Source organism: Primulina tabacum, chromosome 13, assembly GCF_025594145.1.
Source record: "Primulina tabacum isolate GXHZ01 chromosome 13, ASM2559414v2, whole genome shotgun sequence".
NCBI lineage: Eukaryota > Viridiplantae > Streptophyta > Magnoliopsida > Lamiales > Gesneriaceae > Primulina > Primulina tabacum.
Genome location: NC_134562.1, coordinates 33,827,754 through 33,855,729, shown reverse-complemented (window position 1 = coordinate 33,855,729; position 27,976 = coordinate 33,827,754). Strand labels below are relative to the sequence as shown.

The following is a 27,976-nucleotide window of genomic DNA, read 5'->3' as shown; positions in this document are numbered from 1 at the left end:
CCAAAATGCACACCAAGAGTAATGGAAGATTAACTCAATTAATCTTCCCATTAACTCAAGAATATGTCAAAATTCTTCAATTAACTCAAGAATGTGGAGAGCCAAAAGACACTCCCACATTCATGAGACACAATTTTTTATTCAACCTTTAAATTTTTATTAAAATTTCCAACACATATATCTGAGGTTATATCATTACCACTCTACTGCATAACTATAGTTGTTGTTTAAAGCAACATTCAGATCCCCACTGACCCACAAATTTGTCACGATAGAATGATGAACGTTCAACACCCTTTAATAGTGCAACCTGTGCATTATCATTGCCTTGATCCATTTGGTTGTCTATTACAATTTTGAGACTTTTGGGGAGATAAATAGTAGTAAAAAAATTTCAAATAATAAATAAAATGTTCAAGTTGGGCTTTTCGTAATTCCTCGCTGAAATTTTACAAGTTCTTCAAGGAAGACAAAATGGGATGCTTAAGTTCACTTAAATTATTCAATATAGGATGATCAACTTCGTAAGCCGACTTAGGTCATGAGTATTTACTTAAGACTTAAAACCGAATTCTTTGCAATAGATAGTTGTAATTTCGGATTCCTTTTATTCAGGGGGAGACTATGCTGCACCTGGAGACAGCACAATCCTTAGATCAATGTGGGGGTCATGTAAGGCTCGCTGATCCAAGGGCTGTTGCCGACCGGGTGTCAGCGTAGTCTCTCCCACCCCCACTTTTGTACCGATAATCGAGATATATATAGTACACTTATAAGAAATGGACACACATTTATACCACATCGCTACTTCTGGTTGTACAGAAAGAAGCACAAAATCCACGAACAAAGACGGGAGATGGTGGTTTTGCATTTCATACTTGGACCTAATACAAGCGTAGGCAGTTCTACGTTATTTATTTACTCAACTGGGTCTGGGAGCTTAAACCATAAACACTATGACCGGTTATCCTCCAGGATTTTGAGACCTCTCACTCTTGCTTCTCGAGTTCATTCAGAAAATCTGCATTATCCACCAGAACCTAAAAACAGCCAAAAAATAAAAAAAATAAGTGAAGATTTGAGTCGAGTAGTTATAAAAGGACACATTGGGGGCTGCTCGGTAGGTCAGATGATGTTCAGTATATTAGTATTGTAAGCTACTTAGAACTATAAGTAGTAGTTGCTTTCGCTATATATTAAGTAAAATATCCAAAATATCAAACTTACAGTTTTCCAACCATCTGGGTCTAGGAAAGAAGTGATCTTAGTGTTGATTCCAGGAATTGGTCCTGGTTGTCGAGTTATCTTTCCTCCAAGCTCCTGGGTTACAAGGTTCACAACCTCGGCACTCTTATATACATCATTTGTGCTAATTGCTACCTGAAATTGAACTCACCAATATGTATGATTGGGATGATGCCATGATAAGGAGCTGAAGGGTAATTGTGATAAGAACTCATCTCACCTGTGCATATGCATTTCCTTTGGTATATTCAGTGACACCATAGTTGTAAGTCAACTCCAGCACAATCGTCTCATATTCATCAGCATATCCCATCATTGCTATCGAGTACTGTGAATTACAAAGTTCTTTTGTCAAAACATAACCAAAACAAAAAAAAATGTATATTAAGTATGCGCTAAAGCTTTAAAGCTGGTTCTCATCCAACATGGAAACCTTTTGCTCGGGTCTGTCAGTTTTTTTTAGGAGTCTCATCCCCAAGGCCTACATGAAAAAAGAAAGTTATCAGCTTCCAACATGTGCAGTTTGAATGTCTTTGTTGGTAGTTCCTTACTCCAGGATATCGTTTGCATTCATATTATTAAATCTAGATGTATGTAAGATGCATACCAACATTCTGACATCAAAAGAGAGACCTCGCTCAAGTACAGGAGATATTCTTTGGACAGATGGTGGTAGCGGATTTCCGAATATGATTTAATTTTGCTCTTACATTTAACAATAAACGACTGTGTAGGGCTGGACTTGATGGTAGCAAAATCATAATGGAAGTGTTCAAAGCAAAAATTATTTCTCTGGTCACAAACACCTTAATCATAAGCTATTTTATCACGAACATATGAACATGATAAGCTGATACAATCAAAAAATAATATTAAACAGGAGATGGGACACCTATAATTACTATTTATATAATCAAAAACTTGGGAAACAAGCTTTCACATATATCCATACGTAAAGTACTCCAGAAACAAGTATGGATCGACCTCCAAAAGATTAGTTGACGAGAAAGTTAAAGTACAAATAAATAAACCTTAAACACAGTTAAAAAGAATAATTCACCTTCTCATAAAATTTAATAGAACGATCAAGATCACCCACGCGAAGCATGACTTGGCATAGTGGTTCTGGAGTTGGACCCCGTTGAATAAGTTCAAAAATGTACCCATCTGGATCCTTAGCAAAAGCAATAACTGTTGATCCACCTTTGACCGGACCTGGCTCTCGAGTGATGGTTCCTCCCTTGGCCTTAATATTTTCGACCAGTTTGTAAACCTAATAAAATGAAAATTAAAAGTAAGATAAATTAAAATAAATACCAAATTCTGGCCCGATATAAGCACTCTGTTCAATTGACAAACAAATAAACAAAAAAATAATGATGATGATGATAACACTCACATCTTCACTTGCAATGGCAAAATGCCCAAAGCCAGTTCCAATGTCATATCTGTCAACTCCATGGTCTGTTGTAATGTAATGAAGAATGTCAAATGGTAACATTGATCGATATGCAACGGGAAGAATAGAGATTACTACTTCATTCAGCCTTTTATTCAGTAATGTCAACAAATTGTGACCTCCATGGGTCACCTCTCTCTCACTGCTTCTATCAGACTTAATTAATATTCAGTATCCTTTGTTTTAGGATTGAGAACAAAAGTTTAGTATTATATATGTGTGGCGCATAAGGGTCTGAAGTATCAGAAAGGTAGTTTAGGGACACAAAATATTCGGTAGCCACTTGTTTCCGGTGAGTGGCCCAGCAACCAGCATTCTGAAACTAAAAAAGCAATATTCACATTATGCTAAATTTTTATAAAGTTTTAGTGCACAAGGTAGAATTAGAGATGGCATTAGTAATCCCCTAGACTAAATTAAAACCATGAAAATTCAAGAACTTATATAACCAAGGAATTTGCATACTGTAAGTCAATTCCAAGACAAAGTGTGAGTCTTCAGGCCCAAATCCAAGAAAAGCATTTGAATATTTTTCCTCGGGAACATCCCTTTTCCTCAATAGCTTCATCCCAAGACATTCAGTGTAAAACCTAGCAACACGTAGATAAAAATAAGTAACATGGATATTCAAAAGAGATCTCTATCTCAGAGCCGCAGCAAGCTTAGTATAGTTCGTAAGTCCAAAAAATACTTGATGGTGCGATCAAGGTCTCCCACTCTATACACAGCATGTAAAAATCGTCGCTTGTCATGTTTTGGCCACTCCAAGAGCTCGTGGCTTGGGACAATTGTTGCTGCTGCCTCGGCCATTGATCTGCATCCGAAACCCACGTGTGAACCGAATCGATCTACTAATAACTTTCACCAACTATAGTCAATCAACTCAAAATAAACGTTTTATTTGCGCTGGTAAAGCAGATGACTGTCAAAATAACAAACAAGTAACATCTAGAAACACTACGCAGATAATACTTAACACTGTCTCCATCTTGATGTATCGAACAAGGGCAATAATTCGACAGTAAAGTGACAAACCTTCCAGTATGTATGAATCAGAACTCAGAGATATATAACACTTCATTTGAGTTATAAAAGCAAACTGAATTTAAATATATATATTTTTAAAAACCGAATTCAGCTGCTTAAATAACTCTCTCCTACAAATTCCATTAACACAATAATTGTAAAGTCGTCATTTTGAAACCCAAAAAAGTAAAAGGAAGAAATTACGCGAGCAAAAAAAATTCATTTTCTTAACAGGTTTGCCCTTCGATTGACAGATTTCAGGCTAGAATAAGATCGGAAAAATTAAATCAAACACGATAAAATTAAATAGGGAAAGTGGTAAATCACTAGCGTCAAAAAGAGAAACTTCAATCTTGATCAAGGTACAGTAATTCATTGATAAATCAAAAGGAGAACTCAGCGAGAGCTCAACTTACCAGAAGAGTCGGTCAGTGAAGAAGCAAAAACGAAAGAATTAGAAGGGGAAACGAGGAAAAAAGGGAGCCCCGGAAGAGTTTATCAAGAAAAAGGCAGCTGAATGTAATTTATTTTTTTATCATTTGTTTAAAATTTGTTTAAAAATTAATTTTTTTATTAATGTATTTTAATTTTATATATAATAAAATTTGTAATTTAATTAAATAAAAAAATTTACTCGACTCAATTTTTTTATCTTTCTCGACTCAATCCTAGATTTTATTTCATTCTTTATCTCACAAAAAATACTTTTCTTCTCAATCTTTCATTCCTCTCATTTTTTGGCTAACAATTAACCACGAGCAACAAATTCAAAAAAAAAAAACCATATATTGAAAAGAAATGTATTTTAAGATATAAAATTTATTGGGTTTCGTCAGTGTTCATGACTCAGAATGAAGAGATTCACCATAAATCGTGAAGCCATAAATCGTGAAGCCAAGAGTCGTGTCACGACCCATGGGTCGTGAAGGACTTTTGCTTCACGTGAAGCACAAGTGCTTCAGCTTCACGACCCAAAGATGGGTCGTGAAGCACAAGACCCAGGGTGTCTTGACTTCACGACCCCGGGTCGTGACGTGAAGATTTCACGATCCAAGGGTTGTGACACGACCCATTAATTTTAAATTTTTATAATTAATAATCTTTGTTTTGTTTTAAATTTATATAACTAATAATCTTATGTTTGTTTTTTTTTATATGTTTATTTTGCGCTAAACTTGGAAGGAATCAATTTTTTGTTGAGTGCAAAAATTGGGTCGAGATTATACTCGACCCACGCGACCTAATTTTGGTGGGTCGAGATGGGTCGAGAAGCATAATTTTAGCTTCTTGACCCATAAAGCTAGCTATATATATATATATATGTATAGATTTTAATATATTGTAACAGATAGGTCGAGAATCATATTATTATAAAATTTGTTAAATTTTTTTGTATAGTTATAAAATTTATAAAATTTGTTAATGTTTACATACAATAAACATTAATTTCATATGCTTTGATATACATTCATTACATTAAATTGAATATGTAATGAAATTTTTTATGAATTTTTTAATTCTATTATTATAAAATTTGTTAAGAATTTTAGTAGAATTATAAAATTTGTTAATGTTTATATACAATAAACATTAATTTCATATGCTTCGATATACATTCATTAAAGTGAATATGTAATGGAATTTGTTATGAATTTTTTTAGTTCTATTATTATAAAATTTGTTATGAATTTTAGTGCAATTATAAAATTTGTTAAGATTTTTAGTCGAGTATAAATTCAACACACATTGTTAAAATAAGAGATACTTTCTTCTACTTGTTATGAATTTTTTAACTAACATACTTAAATTATAACATATAACTAATGTTTACACAAATAAATTTTTTATATATATTTACGTTCTAATCATATATAAAGTGAATTATATATTATAAAATGTTCAAAACTCAAAAATATCAAAAATTTCTATCCACTCGACCCATCTCGATCCACACTCGACCCAAACCCTAAACCCTAAACAAAACCCTAAACCAAACCTCTAACATTATCACTCGACCCACTTTTTTTATTTTTTTATTTAAAAAACATAAGAAAATAAAAAAAATTTAGAAGAGTCATTTTTTTTATTTAAAAAAAATAAAAAAAATTAGAAGTTTTTTTTTAAAAAATAGAAGTAGAAGAGTGGGTCGTGCTCTTCTCGACCCACTCTTCCATTTTTTTTATTTTTATTTTTAAAAAATAAAAAAAATTAGAAGAAGAAGAGTGGCCCACTCTTCATTTTTTTTAACGAGCTAATTAATGATTTTATCTAACTAACCTGTTCAACTCTCTTTTCTCGATTTTAAAAAGTCAAAATCCCTTTTATTTAATTAAATTTTAAATGGATCGTATATTTTTTATTGACCCGAATTAGAAGTAACTCGCATCCGAATATTGCACGTGTATATATACGAAGAGCCGAGAGTATTAGAGAGACTGTCACGTTTTACAGGCATTAATCACGAGTAATTTGGATAAAAATACATCTGCACGTGCATCTATCATTTAGAATTCAATCTCCATGTGTGTGCTTTTTTTTTTTTTTTTTTGTGTTTTAATATCTGACAAAACTCGAAAATGAATTTTACTCCATCTTTCATCCATTTTTACCATTTTTCAATTAATTTTTTTAAATCCCAATTTTTCAATGAGTTTTCTCACTTTCACTTTGCCTCTATCTTCTCTCTTGTAACAAATTACGTTGTACACACTTGTTGTCCTCCCTTCCTGCTCGCCATTTATCACAACTCTTTTCTCGTCCGTTTTTATTCGTTTTTGTCCTAAACAATTTGCTCGGTACTAAAAAAACCATCCGCACCCCATCCTTGAGCACTAGTGACATTTTCGGAAACAAAAGAGTTCAAGATAGCAACAAACAAAGTTTAGGATTGCGATTTGCACAAAAGATCTTGAATTTACGCTAGAAAATTTGCTCACACAAACACCATTTGCGCAAAAAAGCTTGAACAAGGTAATATGCTTGATAAAATCAGATTTAGGGTTATTTTTTGTTAATAAATTTTGACGCATTATCCTGAACTTGAATTTTTTGTTTTTACCAAATTGTTATTAATGTACATAATTTTGGGAACCATAAAGTGTTTCTGCATGTAAGATCATTATCATGGTATTAGAACAATTTTTGTTTGACAGAACGAGTTAGTTTAGAGAATATGCTTGGAATGATAGTTAACGAGAATGAGTTAATTTTGTTTTGACATAATGATATTAGAACAATGTTGGTTAACATTATTTCGAGCTTTGAAGACCTTGGCCAAGAATTAATTGCTTATATATTTTGTGGAGAATTAATTTTGATGATAAGTTGTCTAATTTCGTTATATAATTTGAGATTTGTGAGATGAATTATTTGTCTAATTTTGTGAGTTATTTATGTTTTTACCGAATAATTTTTTTGCAAACCATGATGTTTTATCTACTTTACAACTTCGCCTGCTGATTAATAGAAGCGTTTATTAGAATGAAGTTATTGGAAAACCACATATCAATTAGATTAAGTTAATAATAGCTTTGCTGTTTAAATAATTATATTATATAAATCGTGTTTTTCTTTTCCAACAACTTTAGTTGAAACATATGCTCTTAATCGTTATCTTACGCCAAATCTAAGAAATTTATTTGCCTCATATGTAGTAATAATTTTAATTTGTCCGGTAACTAAAATGTTTTTGCCCCATTAATCCTAACACGTGAATTACCTGTTTTTCACTATATACATGGGATTTTCTTATGTTACCTGTTTTGTTCTCTGTTTCATGTGGAAAACGAGTTTAATCAATTTCATCAAATTAAAGTGCTCTCAATCTAAATATCTATTCGATTTGATATCAGGAAAAAAATTTGAAAACCACTAACGGATTTCTATATTTGTCAGTGGTGCAGAGGACGTTGCTTTGATCGAGTACGCTCATTTAACTGGTCGATCGTTCAGGGTTTTCAGCTTAGATACAGGGAGATTGAACCCAGAAACGTACAAGTTGTTCGATGAAGTAGAGAAACGCTACAGCATTCGAATAGAGTGCATGTTCCCTGATGCCGCTGAAGTTGAGTCCTTGGTTAGAAGCAAAGTGCTCTTTTCTTTCTATGACGATGACCACCAGGAGTGCTGCCGAGTTAGGAAAGTTAAACCTTTAAGAAGGGCTCTCAAAGGGCTGCGAGCATGGATAACTGGCCAGCGTAAAGATCAATCCCCCGGGACTCGATCAGAAATCCCGGTCGTGCAGGTTGATCCTGTTTTTGAGGGCTTGAATAATGGGATTGGCAGCTTGCTAAAGTGGAATCCTGTTGCAAATGTTCAGGGAAACGACATCTGGAGTTTCCTTCGGGTCATGAACGTGCCGGTAAACTCGTTGCATGCTCAAGGTTATGTCTCAATAGAATGTGAGCCTTGTACCAAGCCGGTACTACCTGGTCAGCATGAGAGAGAAGGAAGGTGATGTTGGGAAGGTGCCAAGGCCAATAAATGTGGTCTCCACAAAGGAAATATCAAGGAGGTTAATTTGAATGGCACAGAAATGGTTCCGTTCATATTAACGGCACTGCCGCCCACGCCGATCTTTTTACTACCCCAAGCGTCATAAACCTGAGCAGGCCTGGAATTGAGAACCTGTTGAAGCTGGAGAACAGGAAAGAACTGTGGCTCATTGTGCTCTACGCACCTTGGTGCCTGTTTTGTCAGGGAATTGAGAGCTCGTACGTGGAATTGGCTGAGAAGTTGGCAGGTTCTGGTGTTAAGGTGGCCAAGTTCAGGGCAGATGGAGAGGAGAAGGCTTTCGCGCAACAAGAATTGCAGTTGGAGAGCTTTCCCACTACACTTTTCTTCCCTAAGCATTCGCGTCCTGTAAAGTATCCAACAGAGAAGAGAGATGTTGTTGACTCGTTGATGGCTTTGTGTTTCTTGTTTCTTTGTGTCGGTTGGGTTCACAATTTTGTAAATATAAGCGTAACGACTGGGGCCAAGTAAAATGTTCGTTTATTTGGAACATGGAAGGAAAGATTTAATGGTCCTAATTTTACCAATTTTAGTACTATATTATTGCAGCACAAATGGTTTGCATAGATTAACATAGATATATAGTATGGAGGGATATTTTAAATAATAAAACAAGTCAAACTAAAGAAGACAGCTTGATGCGTTCATATATACTTTAATTAGTCGGCATGTAAAGTAGAAACAACATATAAAATATCGATATTTATTTTAGAGATCGATGACATAAATGTGGTTGCTAATTTAGAGACTGATTAATCGTACTGGTCTCTCACAATTAGGGACCAATGTTATTGATACCAACCAAATCGATCGATAACCGTTCTCTATTTTGATGTAGAGACCGAATAGAGACCGATTTGTCGGTCTCTAATCCGTGTTTTTTTTTTGTAGTGTTATTTTATTTATGGTAAAAGTAAAAATATGAATTCGGAATATTGATATAAGATGAAGTATAAAATATTATTTTTATGTGCTGAATGTGATGGATATATATTTAAAATAACCAACTGAAAGTCTGAAATAATGTGAATTTGAATTACATACATCAAATCTTTTATAAAATATAAATTACCATTGATTTTTTACTCACATGCAACTTAAAAGTTAATATTAATGTTAGCTACTAAATTTCAATTCATATTGCCGATAAAAAAAAATTTTAAAAAGAAATGTTTCGCAGTTTGAAAGTCAATCAAAGACTAGCTAAGAATAGGGATGTAAACGATCCAAACCAAACCAAACAGTATCAGGCTTGAGCTTGGTTTGTTTAAGATTATTTGAGGCTCGAGCTCGAGCTCGATTCGAGTTTTTATTATCAGGCTCGAGCTTGGTTTGTGTCGAAATTACCAAGCTCGAGTTCGGCTCGTTAAAAGCTCGTTTAGGATGTTAATCAAGCCAGGCTCGAGCTTGATTCATTAATAACTTGTTTAGCATGTTTAACAAGCCTGGCTTGAGCTCGGCTCGTTTTCGAGCTCGTAAAGCATAAAATTGAGCTCGAGTTTGAGCTTGATTCGAGCTTGTTAAAAATTAAATATATCTATAAACTAATTTTAAATTAGACATAAAAATGTAAATTCATTCATAAATAACCAAAACGACACAAATAAGAGCTAAAAACATAAATCAATATATTATTGAATATTCCAAAATAATACATCTAGAATATTAATCATACACTGATATCATCATATAAATAACAATGAAATAATTTCACCCCTTTAATACTTCAACTAAGTCTGGTGAGAAAATAAGAAGGACGTCGAAGAATCCATTAAAATCGGGAATTACAAAATCATCTCCAATAACAACTAGTCAAGTATCCTGCAAAGTTCATAATAATATTAGTACTAATATTTTTATTTGTCTTGTCTTCAATTCCTTTCATTGATATTAATACTAATATTTTTATTTGTCAACTCAACAAATGAGTCAAACTCAAGCTTACGAGCCACCTAAACGAGCCGAGCTCGAGCTCGAGCTCGAGCTTGCGAGCCACCTAAACGAGCCGAGCTCGAGCTCGAGCTTGCGAGCTTATTATCAAACATGTTTGCGAGCTCACGAGCCGAATATCTTTAGGCTTGAGCTTGGTTTGATTAATTTTTCGAGCTCAAAATCGAGCTTGAGCTTGGTTTGATATGATTAATAAACGAACTCAAACGAGCTTTTTATCGAACCGAGCTTTGAATAGCTCGCAAACGGTTTGGTTCATTTACATCCCTAGCTAAGAAGTCTACTGCTCATCGACCGGTTCAAACTCTGTGTAAAATACTGTGAAAATAGGTTACACTCTATAGTTTCATTTGATTGTCGACATATATATACATATTATTATATATATAGACACATGAACACACAATTGCATCATTCCAGTGTAAATTCATCAAAATATAAGCTTCAAAACAGAAGTATCAAAGAATATGGCAGCGTTGAAACCAACCATCTTAATCTTGAAATCTTCGTTCTCTTCTTGCAAGTCCTCGAAGCAAAGAGGGATCGTTGCTGCTACAATCAGTCCCCGAAACCGTGTCGGAAAAATTTCTCTTCCGGGCATCGGAGCAGGAGGATTTGTGGATAAACTGGAGTTACACAGATTCACTGATGAAAAACAGCTCAGCCCTATAAAAGTTATAGAGACAATCAAGAGAAATGAGGGTGTCAATGGCGGCGATACGTTGATTGTAGCAGAGCTTTATTCTATATTGGAGGCTGTTGCAGATAGAGTGGAAATGCACAGGAATATTTGTGAACAGAGATCGAACTGGAACAGCCTTCTTTTGACATCCATCAACGGTTTGATCCTCGCTGCCGCCACGATGGTGGGGATCGCATCAATCAGCGGCAGTGCTCCAGCGGCTGCGCTGAAGCTTTCTTCCACAATTTTGTACGTTGGGGCAACTGGGCTTCTTTCGATTATGAATATGATCCAGCCGTCTCAGCTAGCTGAAGAACAAAGAAACGCAACGAGATTGTTCAAACAGCTTCAGAATCAGATTACAACTGTTTTATCGATCGGCAATTTCATGAGCTTTGATGTGAAGGAGTTGATGGAGAAAGTGTTGGCTCTGGATAAAGCGTACCCGCTTCCTCTTCTAGGCGCCATGCTCGAGAAGTTCCCGGAGAATGTCGAGCCCGCAGTCTGGTGGTCCGAGTGCAGAAGAAAACAACCCAAAAGGTTGGTAGGTTTCAATGGATGGAACCGAAAATTGGAGGAAGAAATGAGGGAGATAGTAAATATCATAGAGAGAAAAGATAAACAAGATTACTTGAGATTGAGTGAAAAAGCACTGAAACTCAACAAGTTTCTCGCTGTGGCAGCTCCTACGTTAACAGGTCTCGCCGCCGTGGGGTCTGCTCTCATGGGCTCCCCTTCTCACGGCGGTTGGGCGGCGATGTTGGGAGTTTCCGGTGACGCATTGGCGAGTGTGATGAACACTCTTGAGCACGGAGGGCAAGTTGGAATGGTGTTCGAGATGTACCGGAGCAACGCTGGGTTCTTCAAGATGATGGAAGATACGATTGCATGGAACTTGAGAGAAGAGGATTTGGAGAGAAGGGAGAACGGGGAGGTGTTGGAGATGAAGGTGGGTTTGCAGCTGGGGAGGAGTTTATCGCAGTTAAGGGATCTTGCGACGGCGGGTGAAGACCAGTTCGCGAGCAAGCTTTTCTGATTCCAATTGTTTGTAGAAAACACGACTAGATTTTTAGGCTGCGGAGAAATTCTTAATCACAAACTAATTCCAATCATTATTTTACGCTACGAACGCCTTTGGGTATATCATTATTTGATTCAAAATTTAATTAGAATATGCCCCATTTTACAGCAAAAATCATTGATTTGAGGTCTGACATCAACAATTGTTTGACCAAACGTTTTAAAAATAATATTTGAGTGATAATTTTAAATCACAAGACAAAATGTTGGGGTGCTCGATTAGGACAACTATCAACATGTGATATTTGGTTTGCTATATCGTTTGAAAGTCCTGATCAGTGTTATCATTAGATATATTTTTTAGCACAAAATTAAAAGTTTTTTTAAATGAGTTGAATAGATTGTTATAACATGTACAAAAACATTTTTTTTTAAAAAAAATCTCATATTTAATTTAATAAGAAGATAAATGTAACTTTTAGGCCGACATATATATGATCGAATTAGGCAGAAAAAAAATTAAATTTTAGGTTTGGTACTAATGTCTATGAGCAAATAACTTGAACTGCTCGCTTGTAGCGCATTAAAGTTCGACCAAGTACCAACTGGACTCGATCTCGTTTTTCAGTGTATTTTTTTTTATAATTATTATTTAATTAAAGAATTCATCTACCCTCTTTCTTTCATTCCGGCACAAACATATGTATTTTACAAATTATCAAAAATCTAAGTTAATAACTAGTCTAAATTAAGATCTATTCTTCAATATCAAGAAATTCGTTTTTTTCTTAAGCCTGAAATAAAAAGATTCTTGTGAAATAGAATAGATGTTTCATTCGAAATTAGGAGTTTCGAGTTATAAAATGAATCAATGGATGACTAAAACTGCAACATAAAAATTTATGAGACAAAAAATGATAATCGACAAATTATAAGACCAAAATTTCAATTTCTCCTCCGTGTATGCCTGGAAATGTTAAAATTTTGTATGCAATGAAATATTAACATTTGACAAAAATATGTAAAGCAATGTCAAAATGGTACGTGATGTGACTGGTTTTGAGTAGTTCATTGGTAATTAATCAAAGGACCATGTCAAAATGGTACATACGGTGCATCGAGAATATTCGAGTTAGTAGAGTAAGTGAGCGTTTGACCAATGATTATAAGTTCGATTCATCTTATGAACAATTTTTGGGCGATCTTATCACACATAGTTTGCCTAGTACGATTTACGTTGCTAGCATGGTTTGCAGACTATTGCATTAGCCCGTTGATTTATCAAGTACACACCGACGAATAACAGTTGCAGTTCCATCCTCATAAAAAAGGTACATAAATAGCTGATTTTGAGTAGTTCATTGGTAAATGAATCAAAGAGATTTTCATATAGAGTAGATATTCTGTAAGACGGTTTCAATCTATATCCGTGAGATGGATCGACCAAATCTATATATACAATGAAAATAATACTTTTAACATAAATAATAACATTTTTTTCATAAATCAGCGGTCGGTCGAAGATCTATTTTACAAAATTTATATTGACATGACGATTTACTTCCTTCTCTAGTTGATTTTGAGGAGCTAATTGGTGAATGAAGACATGTTTCCTTTTATTTAATCAATAAAGTCTAATATAATAAGAAACTTGAATAAAGACATGTTTCCTTTTATTTGTAGTTGATAGCCTAAACCCTCATTTTCAACGTACGATGTTTGGTTTTGGCAAAGTAATGATAATCTTTAAATTATGTGTACTTAGCTTGCCACATTTAATTTCTCTTTCTTACTTTTTATGTGTTGAATATATGAATACATTAGTTTTGAAAATCTGCAAAGAAATTATTGCAATTATATATATATATATATATATATACACGTATTTATTTTTTAAAGAGAAATGGCATTTTTACTAAATATCATACAATATAGCCTTTTATAGGTAACTTCAAAATTTTGAAAATTGTAGTCTTTTCTCGTTGAAGCGCTGATGTGATACTAAACACTTCAGCACCACATCTATGTCATATCAGATTCACGTTATAAAATGTTAAAATTGCCAAAAATATGAAAATAACATGCTAAGATTGAAATTCAACGACATAAATGATCAAATTATAAAGAAACGAACACACATATGACCAAAAGTACAATTTTTCCTTAAGTTCTTCGTATGTTGAAGCTATGTGCAGCGGTAACTGATATATACTAAAAAAAGATGTCGAAGCCACTTCATAAATAGCATTGAAATTCAAAGTTCTATATATTTCCAAAATTGAAAGTTGGGGAGGCATACCAAAATTATACAAAAGGTTATTCATTATTATCTATTATCTGTATTCAAAAACTAAATCACAAATCAAACAATGGCGGCCATCAGCTAAACCACACACAAATATAAAGTGTCAAAATTAATCCGTCGAGCCCACTGAGCAGATATGGTCAAACTAAATTAAGCGTAGCTGCACATCGCAAACGCGCAAGTTCTCCCTCTGTTGCACCGATTATTGCACCCTCCGCAGTTCTTTCTATGTGTAAAAGGATTTACACACTTCCCTTTGCAGCAAATCTCAGAAAACTTGCACTTCCTCCCGCATTTCCCACAGTTCAAGTTATCTGCGCGGAGGTTTACGCATCTTCTCTTGCAGCAACTCGCCCCTGGACTACCCTTTAGCCTGCAAATTCGAGGGTTTTTGTTGCATGTTGTTAATCCGAAACATCGCCATCTAAATCTTCTCCGGGAGAGGAATCTGCTCGCATGAACTGAAGCCAATTCTACAATTTCATTAGATTTTTCGTCGGTAGGAAGCCGTTCAGCCACGAGGGAAATGGCCATGGCCATCAAAATGAATATTGCTAATAGAATTATTTGAGTTTTAAGGTATTCCATTGCATCATAAGTTCCTTGTTAATTAAAATGTTGAGTGTGTGATCAAGAAATGTAATCGAAAGGATGAATTGAAAAGAGAAAACAAGTGGAATTTTGAGTGATGCTTGGAAATAGAGGAAGAACAGAAGTGCTTATATATAGTGGAAAGATGGATGAGGAAGTGCTACGTACGTACGTAATAATATTTTTGAATTAATGCATTTTTATTTTTATTTTATTTATTTTAGCAAATTGCATGACCCCTATATGTATCGTGGAGTGGTCTTTATTCAGCAGCCGCATACAAAGTCAATTTATCTTAAAAGTTAGGCACCCAATTCAGGATAAAAGGAATCAATAAAAAGAATTATTAAAAAAATCCACTAAATTTATTTTATGGTTAGAATTGATAGAAGTGCTCTATTTTTTGGGTATCGATCAAATTAATTAGAATACATTTGCTGTGAGGCCCGGGGTCGAAGAGGACGGGGGGTGATCGTCGGTGCCATGAGGTTGCACGGACAATAAGCGGCTCCTGGCAGGCTTCTAGGTGGAGTAAACATGAATGAACCGATCTCACACCGGAATAAGAGAGATTCCGAGACTGTGCAATGTAATGGACTGTACAATTGAAGAGGGCTTAAAAGATTTGATATGTACTACTCATATCACGAAGATGCATCTTTTTTTCGGTAACTCATTACATAAGAACTTTAAAGTTAAACGTGCTTGACTTGGGGCAATTTTGGGATGGGTGACCTCCTGGGAAGTTTCATAGGGTGTGTGTGAGTGAGGACATAAGCACGCTGGAAAGACTCGTCTTGGTACAGTGAGGATAGTCATCGAATCTGGGGCGTTACATTTTCCACTCTAATTTTTCGAATAGAAAACATTCAACTTTCATAAGCTATATATACATATTTTGTTTAGAAAATACAAGTGTTATATGGCTGATTATTCAAAAATTGGCCAAAATTTTACCACAGTGCGTCTAGCTAGCTAGACTTCTAAATTCCAAATGAAGTCGTCTTCCTCATCAAGGTAGCACTGAAATTTTTTTCCATTCAACCAAAAAAGAAACCGTGTGTTGTGTCCCTTTTGTGTGTACTTGTTTGTATATTTGTACGGGGAAAGCACATAGAACAATATGCAACACATATATTCACAACCATTGACTCTACTTGATCGAATATAAAATGGACCACAGCACTTTAGATGGATTGATACATTCTCGTTCGTCTTCGGTCCCTACAAATAGATTTCTCATCGATATTACATTATATACATCTATATTCATGAAGCTGCTTGAAAATTTCGTGATAAGATTATGACATAAAGTTGAAAATTGACTTGGATAGAAGGACCATTCTTGAGATAAAAAAAAAAAAAAAATCTTATAATTTTATGTTATCATATTTCAGTTTTAGCCCTACATATTTGGATTTTGACAATTTTAGTTAATTTTCATCGGGAGTGCAGATGTAGCGCTCGATACACACGTCAACATGACAAACTTACTTCTAGGTTTTGTTTAAATATCAATCTAAAGCACTTCCAGTGGGATGAAAAGCAAGAAGTACTTCTTAAAAGTTCCCTCAAACACTCCCTTAGCTTGTTTTCACTTTGACGGCTCGAATGGATCAAGATTGAGGGGTGCAATAAATGTTATAACACGATCGATCACTCACTAGATAGTTTGTGACTACTTCGATCATATGGTTATCAGATAGATGTTAACCTCTCGTATTTATCCATAAAAACTAAAAAAGAACGTTTGACATTTGGAAATGGAATCTGAAACCCGTGCACTGCTGTCCAGCATTCTCAGCGCTTTGAACTACATACGAATAAATTATTTATGTACATTCACGTATACACACATGTATACTAAAGTATCTTTCGTTTTTGGAAGGAAACCCAGGAAATAGAAGAAGAGGAAACTATTGCGCACTTTCCCACGTGCCCTGCTTAAACCTGGTCGCACATAGTAAATCACAAGGAGAACAATGTTGAGTTTATGCTACACTCGATATGATTTTATGTAAAACATCAGTTGATGTTCTGAATTCAAATAAAAATATTGTGAGGTGCATGTTCTTCTATAAAATAATATCAGGTGTAGCATAGATTGAGGCGAAGAACAATCACACTGGATTGAAAAGAGTCTTGACTTTCATCATGCATGTGATTTTAAAATTTAACTTCAGAAAATTCATTTTGGTTGTATTTGGAAAAATTTTGTTCAGCATAAATTCGTTTTACAAGAAACTTTAAGTCCTTATTTATCATTTTCCAATAATTCTATTGTATTTCAAATTCATCTTCATTATACGCGAGGTGCTCTGGAATCATTCTTAGTTCGATTACAACCTAGATGACTGCTATGCTCCACCATTCCTAAATTTACCTACATAAAAAAGATGTTATCCAATGGAGTTTGAATTTATGAAGCCAACTAAGCCACATTGGAGTTTCATTCTCTTGTATATATACCTGTCCACAAAACTCCTAGGAGAATTCATCAGATCTAACATACATATAAATATACCACTTTCAATTGTGAATTTCCTTATATGTCCTTGTTCATTTAAGTTGGCCAATTAAATTATTAGGTTATCTTAAGAGTTTTTTTTTGTAATTCAATGTCCATCTTAAATGAATTTGGACATTAATACACATTCCTCTTTATTTCTTAAATTTTATGCCAAAAAAATATTTTTTTTACATTTCCATGTTCATCTAAGTTAGCAAATTAAATTAATATGTCTTTTTAAGGGTTTTTTTGTGATTCATTGTCCATCTTAGATAGATTTGGACATTAGTTCACATTCTTCTTTATTTTCTAAATTTTATGTAAAAAAATTATTTATTTACATTTCTTGGTCAATTTTTGTGATTCATTGTCCATTGTCTATGTGTACTCTATTTAAGTAAATTTTAGTTTTGATTTTGATAAAATTCACTATTCTGTTAATTTTATTTTTATTGTTTTTCCGTTTTGAATTATATTTGAATGAAAAATATTTTTGCTGATTTATCATTTAAGAGAGATGTATTATGTCGCGAATTGAAAAATGTCATATAAATAAGTAAATATATATGATTTATTGTCTTGATGTATTTTTATGTATTGTGTTTTGATATATTTAGATTGATAAATACTTGTAAACATGATGTTATTCAAACGACTTTAAACATTATCTAATTCTCGTTATTATATTTTTCATTATTAGTCGCCTACGTGCAGCGCACGTGTACATTCCTAGTAATTGTAAATATAGCTGAAATTGTAGAGAGGGACACATCTGTTTGAATTGAAACAACCAAATCAGAGACAAAGTTCAATCTGGCTGCAGGAAAAACAACGTTAATTTATGATAACATTGTTTTAAAATTGCAGTCATTTTGCACAATAGCACCAAATTCAAATGAATGCATATACAACTAAAGGGGTCACTAAAAGATCGCAATAGGATATGATACATTATAAACCTTTAATGATGATAGTCAACCTCAATTCCATTAATACAATTGTTGGAAGGAAGAACAATAACCTATCTGACAAGAGAACCAATCTTTGATTAGCAGGATTTTGAAGAGCTTCTTCAAACAGTAGCCTCTCAGCTTCAATCATATCAGCTTCTCCCCAGGCTACCTACGCCGCTACCCCTACCGTCAGTCTATTGAATTCACTAGGAAAGAAATGGAATTACCAGTTTATCAGCACAAGAAAAGACATTGCATCATGTCATCCGGGTTTAATACAAAAGGAAATTTTTTGTTATGACAATCGAACAACATTTTACATTTACGAATTAGAAAAAATATTGGAAATGGGATTCTTTCATCTTTCAGATTTGGAGATTTTCTCATCTCCTCACCATTTACCGTATCCACTAATCATGTCAAAAGTTTTTAAATCCTTCCTTTTCAGTCAGTCACCATATCTATTCAAACAATGGTATCAACACGGAGTTACTTTGACGCTGTTTTTCAGTTGCCGATCATAAAAGAAAGCTAATCTTGTAGTAGACGCATTAAACATAAAACCAGGATCTGAATGTATGTATATAGAAAATTTTGAGCCGTCTGCATTCTGCAAATTGGAAAAAAGACGCACAGATAAAATAAAAACCAAAATAAAAAAAATGTTCTCATAAACTAAACAAAAAGTGAACTCGAACAAGTACCAGCAAGACAGACTTCGTCAATAATGAAGAATAAATTTAAATTTAAATCATATTGTTCAGCAAACTGGAAGAAAGTTAAGATAAAATAACTAGACAAAAAACAGGATTGAGTTACTTTAAAAAAAATCCGTTTAATTCGTTCTCAAATCTTATTAAACGAACCTCTCCTCTCCTCACCTCGAAGAAGCTCCCCCGCAGAAAATCAAGGGGCAGATTCCTCTTTGCCAGAAATAAAAAAGCCTTTTTATTGTATTTTCTTCTTGTATTATCATGCAATAGGAGTTAGAATTGAAACTTTGATATTATGTTTGTTGTTTGCTCCCTTTAACTTAGGCATGCTAGCTGCATCCCCCATGCGTGCTTTGACTCAAGATATACTAAGTTTAGCACCTCCTAACTCTTGTTTTAGTGAGTCAAGCTACTCGTGCACGAATTCGAGTAGTTAGAGTACTTTTCCAAGTCAAGTTCAAGTTTCAATTATTTGTACTCAAGTAACTCGCGAGCTCTACTCGAGTACTAACGACATATATATTTTTAATTTAGAAGTATACAAAATAAGGTATATTATTGTCTATATATATCTAAACTTGGATTCGAGCTCAAGATTTATATGCTAGAATTCAGATTTTCAAGCTCGAGTAACTCGATATATACACGATTCGAGCTTGAAATGAGTTACTCGACGGAGCTCGAGTAGATAAAATTTAAATCGTCTACTCGAGCTCGACTCGGCTCGTGTGCACTCCTTTTATTAGGAATATTTCTTTTGTTACAATATACAACTTGGCAGTTATAGAGCAAATAATGGATAACATATGAAATTTGTGTGTTGCTCACCGGCAAGTTAATTAAATCTACATTCACTGTGAAAATTAGTAATTAAGAAAGTAAAAAAAAATGTTTCTGAGCTATTGTGCAAAACTGGTCCTACAATAGATGGACTTGCTAACATCCATGCCACATAATATTCACCAGCAAAATTGAATGGTTCAACATTGCAGTTTATTCATCGCAGGCAACCCTCATAGAGGCCAATTTTTCGAGATCTTTGACTGCTTGGTTAACAGCATACACGATCATCTTCTTAACCTGGTCAGTTAGCAAAACGGTAAAAAAAATTGTTTGGATTTATTCTATCTTCAAATAAAAGCACACAATCATATGTAACAAGCTACCTCTAGCTTGTCTTCTTTGGCTCTGTGTTCTTTTGGTAGTTTTCTGAATTCTTCAGTCAGTTTAAGGCATTCGTGTATATTTTCAGGAGATACAAAGTCGACAGCAACTTTCGTGCATGACTGAAAAACAAGAATTCAGATAGGGAAAAGACATGCAAGCCAAACTGATGCCAATTCAAGAAATATTTGAAAATGGTTGAAACTTACCTTCAGATTTCTCACTTGGTGTGGACAGCCTGCAGGAGGTATGAACACTGACTCTCCAAGTTTTTGCTCAAAAGTCCACGGTTCGATACCTGAAATGATTGAAAAATCGGTTCTTTCAGTCTTGTCTCCAAAGAATATGATTGGGAACTAAACACTACTAAAACACCACAGGTTTACTTACCAAATTCTTCTTTTAGCTTCTGTTTATGTGCTGAAGTTAGGTAGAATGATTGGTCGTGAATTGGATGAATTACCTACATAAAAAATTCGGAGAAGACAAAATTTAGTACAACACTTCATAATAAAAAACTTTGTGTTTTAGTTAGTGTTATTAATAATCACCTGATGAACAGGAGAGCAAAAGGTGTGTCGAAATTCTTTTGAATGTTTGAGGAGATATTCTTTCAATTTCGGCACATCTTCCCTTCTGAATATGTCCCAAAGGGCGCTGCCTTGATTTGAATGCACTTTAGGCAGGAAATCAGTAACTTCTTTCTCTTTGGTGTCGTCAAAGTTGATCTCACGAGGCTTTTGCTTTCTGTTCAGGTCTCTCCCTTCTCTTTTGTCCTGAGCTCTGTGCATTTCTTTCAACAATTCAATGGCTTGGTACTGCTCAGGACTTATCGCTACATCTGCAGTGTGTGTCAAAATATTCACCTGAACCAGTAAAATCAATGAAAGTTTGTCACACGGCATAAGATTTGAAAATGATAAATTTCTAATGATGAAGTAATACTCATTCTGGCATTGCGGAAAATGGCCAAGTGATTATTCAGTACATTGATAAATGATAAAAACGGTGATGTTCCAATTAATCAACTTTTATATGTACTAGCACAATGTTCAATTTAATGATGCACAAATCAAAATGATATATATCGTCCTAAAGTTCATACTGCATCTGACATATCCAAGTGAAGTTTAGTAACAGAATCTCCCCTTCCAAGTTCTTTCCTGATCCCATAGGCGATATATGTCTTCGGACCCAAATCAGGTTTTATGACACTTGCTGGCAACTTCACAGCAAGGTTAAGGAAACCATTCCTTGGATCTGTGTATTCTTGGAACGGTAGTGCACTAATAAATTCGTCACAGTGACGGGGCAACAAATCCTCAAATTTGTCAGATGGTGGCCAGTCCTTGAGTTTCAGCATCTCAGGCCAGAAATTTCCATATGTTCTCCCTTCCGTGTAACCTTTAAAGAATTTACGAGTACAAATCTTAACCTACAAAAGAAAAAACAACTAAACTAAGTATTAGAATCAACGGTCTGCAAACAAAACGTAAACAAAAAAGGACAGTCAAACTGAATTGGTCGGAATAAATATGAGAAAACCGTATGACCATTTAAATATATCATCAATTTTGAAATCTATCTTCAGCATAAAAAGATTGGGCAAGTTATTCAAATACAGGAGGACTTGAAGAAAGTGGAACAACCTCACAACCAGCCAGGCAATCAATAGCCTTCACATCTGACATCCTTGAACTGTTCCTATTTTCTTTGCGCTCACTCAATGCCCGCCACATAACCAATGGTTCCCAACTTAATCCACTAGTCTGATCAAGAACGCTTCTAACAATAACAGGTTCTCCTTTAGCCCAGTGCTTGCGAAAATTCCGAAACTCTTCCTCGTTAACTATGTTTTCTGAATCTGGGCAATATAAGCAGTTGTCTTCAGAGCCCTCTCTTGAAGCAGCCCGACGCAACTTTCCAGACTCGTCATCACGGAACTTAGTCGGAGACAATTTCTCCATAATTTTATATTTACTTTTGATTTTCTCAGCCCGTGTTCTTAAACTTGAGATGAAGTCAGCAGAAAGGAGGCATTTCAGCTCTAAACAGAAATCCCCACATCCACCCATTTCTTTTGGAGCACAATATATCCTCCCGTTGCTGCTGGAAACCCAGTCAACGGGCATTGTAGAAATATCATCTAAAACCTCTGCATGAGAGGATTCTGGTATTGGTTCTCCACCATGCATGTAATCATACCCTTTATCTACATATTTAAATATTTTTATGTTGTGACCTCCAGCCGGTAAGTGACCTCCACGGATGTCCCGGCCACAACTGAGACATAGTTCATAACTGCAGTTTGGGCAACTCCAATGAAGATCAACAATCGAAGTCAAACAGTGGTTGCTGCTCCATAGCCATAAAAGAAAAAGAATGGGACTTCCTTTTGGGAGGCCTACGCCCCATAGAAACTGTCAAGGGGGCTTTACCTGGAATGAAAGAACAAAAATGGATAGAAACAACGCTTGTAAGGAGTCCTATTAAAACCAATACTACGCAAGTGTATTTCAGTAAGAACTTCAGGTCAAAGGAAACAAGATCACTTACCAATATACACGCTCACCAATGGAGCAAGTTGCATGTTTTAGTTCCACATAAGACGGTTCAACATCTGACCATGTGATACTGTGTTAGAACAAAAATAGAGTAGCCTTCAAAAACGATACCCTGGTTTAGGACACACATACCTTGATATTTAGCTTCTTTTTCAATCTCTTCAATTTGTTCTTGATGAATAATTTCAAGGTGCGGAAGAAGTTCACTGATGAGATATTGTAGGTGCAAAGTCTTCTCCTCATCGGTGAGATCTCTTCGGGATGTCTAAAATTGGAGAGTGAAGTTGTATTTAGCTGATCTGGTGGTTTGAAAACACAAAACTATCTCAAGAAACAAACGAACCTTCAACATGTTAGTTGAATGTAAGCAAGAGTTGCAGTTACAATTTCCACGGCAGAAAGGGCAAACTTCTGACACTTCCTCTTCGGATAACGGATACCTATGTATACAATTAAAAAATATTAAAATTTTCACATTTTCTTAGAATAAATATATTAGGATTAAGGTGGTATGGTCACCATTGCTTAATGCACTGAACGCAGTAGAATTTCTGTTCGCATTTTCTACATGGAACAACAATCCTTCTGTCTTTTCTCTGACACTGATGACATTTTACGGATACCCTTTCATTTAAATTCTAATGACAAGGAGAATAAACAACATGAGGCAAACAGGGAGATAAAAGCATCAACATTTTACAGAAATCACATTAAAACGAATGCAGAAAGAATTTTGAAGTAAAATATACCTTCATGTTTGTGGCTATATTCTTTTGTACAGTATTCCTATCAGTTTTTCTTATTGATGAACAAGGATCGGCAGATGTGGAGGGGGAGGAAGAGGAGTTAGACTTAGAATGTTCGGCAAAGCCATCATCTTTCCTTTGTCTGCCTTTAAAACTTTGTTCTGCGTTATCTTTATCATGATTTTGGTTTTTTGCCTCTATGTAGAAATCGCTTTTTCCCGTCATTGTTTCTAGGCAAGAAAACTACATCCTCTTCTTCATCTACCCAATAATCACCTACGTAGAAATTAGTTTGTAGAAACTTGTTCGAGGTATTACATCGCCTTTTTGATGTTCTCTGACCATCCATCTACTCAGATTCATTTTTCTCAGTGCAATTTCTGGCCACAGACCGCCTCTTCTCCTCCATGCTTGCATCCCAATCTTCTTCCTCGTCCCTTTCTCCCCTTTTATTCAAAACTTTATTTCTGTTGATATTTCTCTTGTTTGACCTCTCACAAACTCTTTTCTCAGTGGAGCCTTCATTCACACGACTTGTCATTGTCTTTGCAAATGCTGGTTCTTTCAAAGCTGAAACACAACTATTTTTAGCCGGTATAAGTAAAGCAGAGGCAATTTCGGTACTTTCAAACATACTTGTTTACTGATTACACGCATTGTTCATTTCTTGAGGCAAGAATTTACAAATTCCTGTTCATCCTCATCCAAATCCAGGTAAGCCGCCGCCTCCTCTCAACCACTCTTCTCGGAGTCGCTGCCATTTTGTTTTTCAGGTGACAGATGTCAGGTTCTCGCTTCATAATCATCTGCGCCATAGCCACACTGCAGATGCATATGATAGATAACGTATTTTTTACAAAATAAATACTCCAGTTTCAAAGGAAACACCAGTCACCAAAAATAATTAACATGAACACTTCACTTTTTTTTTATCGGGAAACTCACCTTGCGTGATGATCAAAGTAGATGAACATTCAATTATACGTCTGCGAATATTTGAAAAGAAAGCATGCGTTTTTCACCCGATTTAAACATTCCCAAAGAGAAAAAAAATATCAAAACACTGATACAAGCATTAATCTACCTAGAAATTAAAACAAAACTAATTCGATTCAATCAATCAAGAAACCTCGTAAAGAGGAAAGACATGAAAAACAAAAAAAAAAAAAAACAATAACGCATCCAATAACTACCTCAAAAAATGGATTGTTCCGGTTCACGGAATCGATCATGCACAAAAGTTTCTTTCATGAATCGATCATATCAATCCCATGATTTCCAGAAGTGATCAAGGAAGCAATCAAATCTCACTTGCAAGAAGAATACAGTTCGATTAGGCGTGAACGCGATGAGAAACAGTCTAAAGAATCTTCGAAAGTCAGGAATGTTAATTATGGCGAATCAGTATCGCATGATTGTGTTCTCAGCTTTTGTACAAGGAAATATAGGATTATATATATATACTGCAAACACATATGCCTGGTAACTCGATTTTTACTGAGTTGACTTAACTACTGTTTTTATTGATTGGACCTATTATTTTAATCAATATTGGTTTTTTTTGGTAAATATCATGATTAACCGATGTGATAAATTGGTCGACTCATATTCATAATAAAAAATAATATTTTTAACAAAAAATAATATTTTTTTATGAATTATGTCATGTCGATATCTGCCTTATAAAATTGATTAGTAAGACGGAAGATAATTTTTGTGTTTAATCAAATATAGATTTAATTTTTTAATTTTTGCTGAATGAATAATTTATGCCAGCTCTATTCTTCTTCAAATTTATTTTCACCTTGACTATCTTCTACACGTGGTGTAGTTTTAATTGCTTCTTATATTTTATAAAATGAAATTACTAGTCTAATATTATACATATGTATTACTGTTATAAAATTAAATGAAAAAAAACTAACAGATTCTCGTGCCATGTTTGTTTTTCTTTCCTAAAGGCAATTCACATTACAATCCAACAAATTATATTTTTAGATTTTGAAACAAAAAAAATATTAAAATTTCCCTTATCACACACAGCCCAAGCACACATATATATGTATGTACAAATATATATAACACAAAACTCTTGTGAGGCGGTTTTACATGCCAATTTTTTACAGTATTCTATTTGAGTCACTCATGAAAAAGTATTACTTTTTATTGTAAATATGAGCGTAATTGACCAGTATCACAAATAAAGATCGATGAGATCGTAATTGCATGCTTGGTCAAAGCATTATTGCTCTTTTATTTTTTAATTTTATTTTTTATTTTTGATTTGGATACAGAGTTTTGTGCTTAGTTGTACTGGAATCCTTACTATAGATCACAAGAAATAAAATAGTACTTAATTTTCAATAAAATAAAATAGTACTTGAATAACAAAATATTAATTTATTTTGTAGAAACGTATTTCAGAAAAATTTCAAAGCGTAAAGGTACCGTACCCGTTTTAGATTAGAGAAAAATCAAATTCGTTTTGGATCAACCACGGATTGAATTTTATGTTAAATGTTCATTCGATAAAAATTAGACGGGATTAAAATACACATCTTATTTCAATCTTTTAATATCTAAACATATTTGTATTTAATATATTTTTTTTACTTTTTAAATAATAAACTCACGTTACAAAAAATAATAAAAACAAAAATTATCTCACTGATGATTATACAAAAAAGAAAATTCATTGTATTAATATCTTGACATTATAAGAGCATCCACGTTGGTGCATTAATAGGTAATTATTAACATCAATTAATATTCATGCACCAATGTGGAGATACACATTATTAATCTTGACTGCCATGTCAGCATAAAAATTCATCAGTATTAATCTCATTAATTCACATAAAACAAAAAAACCAAGTGACTCTTTTGAATATATATATATATATATATATATATATATATATATATATCAAACGACTCTTTTCATTTTTTTAATAATATTTTAATCAATATTGAAATTAAGTTATTTTTAAAATAATAATACTATTTATTTTCAAGAATATTTATTGTACATTTTTAAACAAAATTAGAAAGATATTTAATTAATATAAAATAAAAAAAATGAATAAGTGGATAGTGAGACCCATAAATAATGAAAGTTGATATTAAATGAATGTGAGTGTGTATTAGATCATCTTCAACCCAAAATTCTATTTTAAAGTAACTCTACTTTAAAATAGTGCAATTTCTGCACCACATATTATATTCATCTCCAACCCATCTACTTCAAATCTTACTCTAAAACGAATATTATCAGAATATTCCTTTTCAAAAATATATTTAAATCATTTCTTATTAATTATTAAATATATATTTCTAATTTTATTAATATAATTACAAGTATCGTTTAATATTTATTTAAATTGTTTAATTTAAATTGTTTAATGATTATTTAAATTGTTTAATAATTATTGTTTAATATTTATTTAAATTGTTTAATAATTATTAAAAATTTATTTAATTGTTTAATATTATACGAATTGAAACATAAATTATTTAAATTGATAAAATATAATAATACATGACATTGAATTAAAAAAACATAGTACAAATACATGACATTAAATTAAAAAATACAATACAAATACAATTTCAAATATTTGAATGACCATATTCATCCCATAAATGATCAATCAAAGCATTTCGTAATGCAAAGTGGGCGTCTTTGTCTTTTATTTTTTTATATCGAGCGAGAAATTCTTGAAATCTGATATGTTCATTAACAACAATTTCTACCACTGGAGTCGGTGCTTCCCTCGCATCTTGAATTGGTGCATCCAATATTGTAATGAGCTGGAGGAGCAATTCCTTGTGCAAGATTGGAAAATAGACTGGACGACTCTAAAACATTAATATCATTATTGGTTCCGGGCATACCAAAATATGCATGCCATATCCAAAGATCATAATCAGCCACCGCTTCTAAAATGATTGTTGGAGAACCACTACGACCTGCATATTGTCCCGCCCAAGCCGTGGGACAATTTTTCCACCTCCAATGCATACAGTCGAGACTTCCCAACATTCCAGGAAAACCTCGTTGTTTGCCAATATAGAGTAGTCTAGCAACATCATTGGCCGTAGGTGATCTCAAGTACTGCTCAGCAAAAACTTCCACTATAGCTCGACAAAAGCGTAGCATACACTGAATTGCAGTCGATTCTCTTATTTGGATGTATTCATCAGTAGCATCCGCAGGTAAGGCATATGCTAGCATTCTCAATGCACCAGTTGCTTTTTGATTAGTCGACAACCCGAGCCGTCCCAAACTATCACTTCGTTGTATGAAATAAACATCGTGATTCTGTATACCATCTACTATCCAAACGAAAAGATTCCGAGACATTCGAAATCGTCTACGGAACATTGCTTCATTATATACTGGATTTTCAGCAAAATAGTCGTTAAACAACTTACGATCAGCAATTTCACGATCGCGTCGAATGAATATGTGACCCGGAATTGAACCTCCATGTGTGACTTCTTCTTCTTGTTGGATGATGTAGGAAGCAACCAAATT

At 34.0% G+C, this 27,976-nt stretch overlaps 4 protein-coding genes and 1 pseudogene across 5 annotated transcripts; 2 read left to right on the top strand and 3 right to left on the bottom strand.

Moving 5' to 3' along the window:
• Positions 1 to 770: 770 nt before the first annotated feature.
• LOC142522804 (lactoylglutathione lyase GLX1-like) lies at positions 771 to 4,243 on the bottom strand. The gene is made up of 9 exons (XM_075626343.1): positions 4,147 to 4,243; positions 3,396 to 3,518; positions 3,170 to 3,294; positions 2,645 to 2,709; positions 2,306 to 2,518; positions 1,679 to 1,726; positions 1,466 to 1,573; positions 1,228 to 1,380; positions 771 to 1,040 (listed from the first exon to the last, which is right to left on the bottom strand). The coding sequence occupies exons 2-9, from the start codon at positions 3,512 to 3,514 to the stop codon at positions 990 to 992; spliced, it is 882 nt and encodes a 293-aa protein (XP_075482458.1). The 5' UTR covers positions 3,515 to 3,518; positions 4,147 to 4,243; the 3' UTR covers positions 771 to 989.
• Positions 4,244 to 7,640: 3,397 nt separating this feature from the next.
• Positions 7,641 to 8,744, top strand: LOC142522729 (5'-adenylylsulfate reductase 3, chloroplastic-like; annotated as a pseudogene).
• A 1,869-nt stretch (positions 8,745 to 10,613) lies between these two features.
• LOC142522793 (putative F-box protein At4g22030) lies at positions 10,614 to 12,045 on the top strand. Its single transcript, XM_075626333.1, has one exon. The coding sequence runs from the start codon at positions 10,660 to 10,662 to the stop codon at positions 11,908 to 11,910; it is 1,251 nt and encodes a 416-aa protein (XP_075482448.1). The 5' UTR covers positions 10,614 to 10,659; the 3' UTR covers positions 11,911 to 12,045.
• A 7,658-nt stretch (positions 12,046 to 19,703) lies between these two features.
• LOC142522782 (lysine-specific demethylase JMJ26-like) lies at positions 19,704 to 24,865 on the bottom strand. Of its 2 annotated transcripts, none has more exons than XM_075626318.1 (13): positions 24,633 to 24,865; positions 23,443 to 24,261; positions 23,213 to 23,331; positions 23,037 to 23,133; positions 22,826 to 22,958; positions 22,686 to 22,749; positions 21,779 to 22,484; positions 21,235 to 21,564; positions 20,681 to 20,995; positions 20,520 to 20,592; positions 20,339 to 20,427; positions 20,132 to 20,251; positions 19,704 to 20,045 (listed from the first exon to the last, which is right to left on the bottom strand). In XM_075626318.1, the coding sequence occupies exons 2-13, from the start codon at positions 23,662 to 23,664 to the stop codon at positions 19,959 to 19,961; spliced, it is 2,355 nt and encodes a 784-aa protein (XP_075482433.1). In that variant the 5' UTR covers positions 23,665 to 24,261; positions 24,633 to 24,865; the 3' UTR covers positions 19,704 to 19,958. The 2 variants fall into 2 exon arrangements, with proteins under 2 accessions (XP_075482433.1, XP_075482434.1); XM_075626319.1 differs by having other exon boundaries at positions 23,213 to 23,295.
• On the bottom strand, positions 23,789 to 27,823 carry LOC142522042 (uncharacterized). The gene is made up of 2 exons (XM_075625212.1): positions 27,193 to 27,823; positions 23,789 to 24,009 (listed from the first exon to the last, which is right to left on the bottom strand). The coding sequence occupies exons 1-2, from the start codon at positions 27,821 to 27,823 to the stop codon at positions 23,789 to 23,791; spliced, it is 852 nt and encodes a 283-aa protein (XP_075481327.1).
• Positions 27,824 to 27,976: the final 153 nt, after the last annotated feature.